We start from the raw sequence: 6,811 nt of genomic DNA on the forward strand, positions 1-6,811 counted from the left end.
TGGCATCATTGTGACACTGGAGGCGGCCTGAATGGACATGTCACCCACAGAATGAGGGAAAGGAGTTGAAATGGTTTGTGACTGTAAGGTGCTGTCATTTGTCGCGAACAGAGTGCAGGTGCTCTACAAAGCGGTCTCCGAGCCTCTGCTTGGTCTCACCAATGTAGAGGAGGCCACATCAAGAGCAGCTGATGCAACAGACCACATTGAAGGATGTGCAGGGTAACCTCTGCCTGATGTGGAAGGTTTGTTTGGTGCTTTGAATGGAGGTGAGGGGGGGAGATGTAGGGGCAAGCGTAGCACCTCCTGTGGTTGCAAGGAAAGGTGCTGGAGTGGTGGGGCTAGTGGGGATTGTGGAGCGGATGAGGGAATTGCACAGAAAGCAGTCCCTATGAAAGACAGATAGGGGTGGGGAGGGAAATATATCTTTGGTTGTGGGGTCGGGTTATAGGTGGCTCAACTGGCGGAGAATGATACATTGGATTCGGAGGTTAGTGGGGTGATATGTGAGGACAAGAGGGATTCTGTCTTTGTTTCTGTTGGAGAGAGGGGATGTGAGGGAAGAGCTTTGGGAAACCCAAGAGATGCGGTTGAGAGCATTTTCAACCACCGAAGGGAGGAAGTTGCAGTCCTTGAAACAAGAGGACATCTATGATGTTCAGGAGTGGATTGGCCCACCTTGGGAGCAGAAACAGAGGAGGAATTGGGAATAGGGGATCACATTCTTGCAGGAAGGTGGGTGAGAGGCACCCAACAAGCCCTTCACATTAGACACATGAACTTGCACATCCTTCAATGTGATCTATGGCAATACTGCTCCCGACATGGCCTCCTGTACATGACAGACACAAAGCGGAGGCCACTGTTCACGACAAACAACAAAATCATCTGTCGTGAACCATTTCAGCTCCCCCTCCCAGGTAGACAGATATAGTTAGGTCAAATGAGTGGGCAAAATATCTGACAGATGGAGTATAATGTGGGAAAACATAAGGCTGTTCACTTTGGCAGGAAAAATAAAAAAAAGCAAAGATGGAGAATTACTGCAGAATTGAGTGGCAAAGAAAGTGAACAGGATACTATCATTTCTGATGACAGGAACTGAATATAAAAGGGGGTTATGCTTCGGTTATACCGGGCATTTGTCAGACCACATCTCAAATACCATCTAGAGCATTCCTTACTTAAAAGAAGAATGTAAATGATTTGGAGATAGTTCCAAGGAGGTGTACCAGATTGATACCTTGGATGAACAGGTCTTATGAAGATAGATCGGATAGATCAGATAGATTTAGCTTGTTTCCACTGGAATTTAGGAATGAAGGATGATTTGATTGAAATGTGTAAGATCCTGGGAATACGGAATTTGAAACACAAGATCAGTCATGGTCTTATTGAAAAGTGCAAAGTACAGCAGACTCGAGGGGCTGAATGGTTTACTTCTGCTTCTATATGTTCAGTGTTCCAATTGACTGCTTTATGTGCAACTTGTGAAGCACCTCCAATTGTATTACACGCAACTATGATGCAATGGGTTATTTTGGTTTCTTAACGTTTACCAATTTAGCGTGCCATTCTCATTTCAAGCTGGCCTGAATCATCCCAAACCTATTCTATTCAAGAGCCTGACAACAGGAAGAGATATCCTTCATCTCATTCAAATGGACCTGGCCCAAACTGAAGTAAACAAGAAATACACTGTGTGCTAACTTTCTACCTCATCTTCAAAGCAGTTCACTAAGAAAATGCACAACAGTCTGCTTGAAGGTACCTATTAACAATTCTACACACGAGTGGTGTAAAATGATAGCAAAATACATTCTTTGATTTTTCAAGTCTAATAAATAGCGTATTGTCCCCTCCCCTCAACAGACATTTTGTCTACAAATCTTTGACTGTTTCTAATAAATATTAGGAAAAACGTCAGCATTAATTTTTGTCTTTATAAAACAAAAAAAGGATAATGAAGGGGCATCAATAATATCCCTTAAAACAATTTCTCGCGCATTTCGCCTATTTGAACCACATTTTCGGGACATAATTTCCCTCTCAACATGTTTATTTCTCCTCCGGAAGATAATCCGAGTATTAAAAAAATCACCCCGCAATTAAAATAATCTGTCATATATATGCAAAATTGTCAGTCAGTAACTGATTACAACATAGCCAAATGTCAAAGAGTAGTAAGGGAATGGAACGCTTTGCCTGCAACAGTGGTAGATTCGCCAACTTTAGGTACATTTAAATCGTCATTGAATAAGCAAATGGACGTACATGGAATAGCATAGGTTAGATGGGCTTGAGATCAGTATGACAGGTCGGCACAACATCGAGGGCCGAAGGGCCTGTACTGTGCTGTAATGTTCTATAAAATCAACTTTAAAAATTCAACATATCTTAGCTCTGACTCCAACATCCAATGTTCAACTTTCTTCTAAATCTCTTAACAAATCTTCAAGACGAATTCTTAGTTGCGTTTTTATGTTAGGTTTTCCATCAGATCGAGATGTGAAGCAGTTAAGCAAAATTTACACCTTTAAAAGTTGTTTCAGGCTGTTTTTAATATTGTCACCTACCAGTTTTGGTCTCCGCTCCGCATCACTGAAGACGCTAAACATAGCTTCTCGCGGATTGACCATGGTTCAGTAGGGCCAGTACTCAGCAATTTGTGCTCTTGGAGAGAGGAAGACAGCCCAAAATTATTGACTGTCAGGAGAAGTAAAGAAAAATCAATGCTTCCCAAATTATAGAAATTGCTAACCACACAATGGAATCTAACAATTCTAATATTTGCATGATGATTTGCACAGTTAGGCTTAAATTAAGCAGTCCACTTGCAAAAGCAAACTAACTCAGTAAAGAAACAGAATAGTTCCACTAGGTGCGGAACATACCCACCATAAAAACTGTCAGTCGTATTCCTGTTAATGCTTGCTCTGTACAATGGAATAGTGACTGCATTTCAAGAATGCTTCATTTCCCATTGAATATCTTGAATCACAATTTGACAATGTATAATCATAAATCTCTCTCTTCAAGTATGTGGATATGTTAACAGCTGAACTATGTACATCAGGGCTATTGAAAAAAGATGAGGGAACGGGATAAAGTGAGTAGTTCTCGCAAAGAGCCAGCATGTAAACGATGGAACAAATGCCCATTTTGTGGGTAATCATTCTATGGTATTGGATGAGTGAAAAATATTGGTGGGGACGGGGTTTGGGAGGGGCGCAGTATTTTCAGTTAATTCTACATTGGGCTTTCAAAAGAAACATAACATGTACAACAGGTGATATGGGGGAAAAGTAATCAACACCAATTTATATATTCATGAACAGAAACTACAGAGGTAATGATTAATTGCTCGTTACAATAGCAACATTGTCGAGACTCTTAGTTATACATTGTAAATTTATTTTCCTTGATTCTGCCCAGTTTCGAGCAGAAAAATATCTTGTAAAAGTTCCTCTTCAAATCTCTAATTCTTTCTCTTGACGTCTTCCTCTACTGCCATCTATTTATAAGGTTTGCACATTATTTTGTTGTTATTGCAACATGATTCTTTGCATAGCAACAGTACATGCACTCTCCTCTCAATTACATCTGCTGCCTTTGTTCCCATTTCCTTTGCAGATTACGTTAGAAGAAAAATTCAGAAGCGGCTAAGCAGAATAAATAGTCACAAAAATAATTTCACATTTCCAGAAAGTGTGATTAAAAAATAATGGTGCTGTTGGTCTGCCATCATTGATAGCAATAGTTCAACAGTAAATTTGGATAAATCAAGAATCTACAAAAATGATCTACTTAAATCACGTTTTTACAAGAAAACACATGTAACAGCAACTATCATCAGGGACTGGAGCTGGCCTGTTATTTTAGAGTAGGAGGGAGGATTTCTAGACCAGATGTTGTCCTTTTAAGCACCAACTCTTGCTTTTATTTCATCCACTTGTCTATTATCTACTCCTTTGCTGTGACAATGGCATTCCTTGAAGAGAAATGCAAGATTACCAACAGTATTCAGTTATCCTTTTAGATACTACCCTTCATCTATCTCCTGCTGTTCATGCTTATCAAAAGACTTGCACATTTGCAATTATTCTATTTCCATTCATTCTATTTATCACCCTTTTCATTTATGCCCTGCATTTTTTAAAATTCATTTTATTTCTCCACTGAATAATGAAACAAACATGAAACAGGCCTCCTTTTCAGTTTCACCATAATTTGCAGGACCTTTACTTTGCTTTAATACAGGGACTGGTATCAGTATAAGTGATCACTGGGCTCACCATAAAAAAAGTGACCAGGTTCTGTAATGGCAGTTAAGGAAGAACTTAACCTATATGGGGTAATTCAACATTGTTAACTAGCAAGCCACGAAGTGGCACCAGACCGTTACAGAAAAGTTATCTTGGATTCTCCAGCATCTGCGGTTCCCATTATCACAGAAAAATTAAAGTTGCTCATGAAGGTGACTGCATGTGGAGGCTGTGGGATGGGGTCCACTGATTAACACTAATCTCCACCAGAAATTAACAGAGGTCAACATTTTCAGAGAGGCCCTGGCATTTCATACCTGGCCAATGGAGGTTTTAACTTGCTGAGCAAATACTGCAGAAATGAGGTATTCAGAGCTTCTGAAGTACCCTGACACAACAGCAACAAACATCTTAAAATTCACCATTTGGCATTGGAACATCCAGGCCATGATTTCCAGTTTGCCTGTGCTCTTTAACCACCTGAATCACTGTTTGGCCACAGTTGGTACAACCTTAGTTTTTTACATGTAAAAAACTGAGGCAAAAAGCTATGGAAGCTTTAATTGGAAATAAAAGAAGAATATGCTTGAAATGTTCAGAAGGTTAGAGTTAGTTTTAAAGGTTAACTTTTTGGATTCTCTTTCCAGAGACACTGTTGGGCTAATCTGGGTGTCCCAACAACAGTAATTCCTCCAGTTATTTTCTACACAGTAGTAAGTCCTAGGCTAAGTGTATTTTAGTCACAGAGCAAGGGTCTATCTATAAGTATGGTGCTGCTCCACCTGGAAGGTATATTTGAGCACTTGGAGAGTAGGGAGGGAGGTGGGCGGGCAAGTGTTACATCATCTGCAGTTGCAGGGCAAGGTACCACAGAACTATAGGAGGGGTGTTAGTGAAGGGGGAGTGGACAAAGGTGTCTCAGACACCCACACTCGTAGGACATCTACGTTCTGCCCACACAAAACAAAACAAAAAGACCCTGAGCTTCCAGTTGCCTGCCACATTAACGCACCACCCTGTTCACTGGCCAACATCACTGTGTTAGACTTGCTGCAGGGTTCCAGTAAAGTTCAGAGCAAACTGGAAGAACAGTTTTGTCCATCCAAATGCACTTTCCTTTCTTTGGGCTCTATCCCAACTTATGATTTACTCCTTACACCTCTCCCCACCCTATCCTCTGCATACAAACCAACATTTTCCTAGCTGTAAAAACAAAATTGCTGGAAAAGCTCAGCAGGTCCGGCAGCTCAGTTCTGAGGAAGGGTCACCGAGCCAGAAAGGTTAACTCTGGTTTTCTCCTTCTGAGCTTTTCCAGCAACTTCTGTTTTTGCTCCTGATTTACAGCATCCGCAGTTCTTTCGGTTTTTATAAAGGCTCGGGGCAGCTAGCAACATCTATGCAGACAGAGTCAACATTTCAGATCAAGCTACTAAATATTTTCAGCATTTTCTAATAACATTATAAAAGCTTCAGGTGTTTAACATTGCGGAAGGGAAGGCAAGCCAAGAACTCAAGACTGCTCCACACTGCCCACGTTGACAGTTCTTTCATATTCGGACTCCTAAATTGAAAGCTTCTCCTCCTCATCCCGCCAATGAGCCACTCTAACATCCACGAAGCCCCTACCACCAACCTCTCACTCCGTCTCCATTCATTCCTCGCTCTCTCCGCTATTCTACCCATAGCCCTCGTCCCCATTCTTTCTCACTCTCACTTTCCTTTTCCTCCTCCTCCCTGTTCCCGTTCCCCACTTTCTCTACTCACACCTTTCCACTCTATTCCCACCTCCCTTTTTTCCCCTCCACTTCTCCGTCTCTCCCATTCCCACTCTCTCCACGTCGCCAGGTTACTCACTGCCACTACTAGCCGCCATCGTCCCATTAACCACCGCGCGCATTGACCTCTAACCCCGCCCGGAGAAAAGATTAAACCATCACTATCCCACGAGATTTTATAGAAACGCGACCGCTGATTATTAACATTATTACTGAATGTTGAATTTGAGGACATTATCGGTGTTTTCTCCTCCACTGCTAAAATAAAATAAACAAGGGTGAAAGGTCAAGGCTTCTGATGTCACATGCAGAGCACCCATTGGCTGCGCTGTAACCAGGCAACAACGCCGGACCCCGGTGAGCGAAGAGCAGGGAACCTTCTTCCTCACAACCTTCTCCCCCCTCCCCCCCGACCAAAGACCCAGACACCAGCAACACAAACTTCTCTCACCCCCCCACCAACCAAAGACCCAGACACCAGCAACACAACCTTCTCTCACCCCCCCACCAACCAAAGACCCAGACACCAGCAACACAACCTTCTCTCACCCCCCCACCAACCAAAGACCCAGACACCAGCAACACAACCTTCTCTCCCCACCCCCCCCCCAGAAACCCAGACACCAGCAACAAAACCTTCTCTCCCCACCCCCCCCCCCAGAAACCCAGACACCAGCAACAAAACCTTCTCTCCCCACCCCCCCCTCCAGAAACCCAGACAGCAGCAACACAACCTTCTCTGCCCACCCCCCCCCCCCGCAAAGTCCCAGA

General features: G+C 42.7%; 1 protein-coding gene across 6 annotated transcripts in view; it reads right to left on the reverse strand.

The window, feature by feature from the left end:
- Positions 1-6,148, reverse strand: part of brd8a (bromodomain containing 8a) — a 57,041-nt gene extending 50,893 nt beyond the window's left edge. For 5 of the 6 annotated variants that reach the window (XM_048552596.2, XM_048552601.2, XM_048552598.2 and 2 more), the window contains exons 1-2: positions 6,120-6,144; positions 2,577-2,706 (exon numbers count right to left, since the gene is read on the reverse strand). In XM_048552596.2, coding sequence (XP_048408553.1) covers positions 2,577-2,706; positions 6,120-6,138 — 149 coding nt within the window. In that variant the 5' untranslated portion in view covers positions 6,139-6,144. Of the gene's footprint in view, positions 1-2,576; positions 2,707-6,119 lie in introns of all 6 variants that reach the window. The other variant, XM_048552597.2, reaches the window with a different exon arrangement.
- Positions 6,149-6,811: the final 663 nt, after the last annotated feature.

Source organism: Stegostoma tigrinum, chromosome 23 (genome assembly GCF_030684315.1).
Source record: "Stegostoma tigrinum isolate sSteTig4 chromosome 23, sSteTig4.hap1, whole genome shotgun sequence".
NCBI lineage: Eukaryota > Metazoa > Chordata > Chondrichthyes > Orectolobiformes > Stegostomatidae > Stegostoma > Stegostoma tigrinum.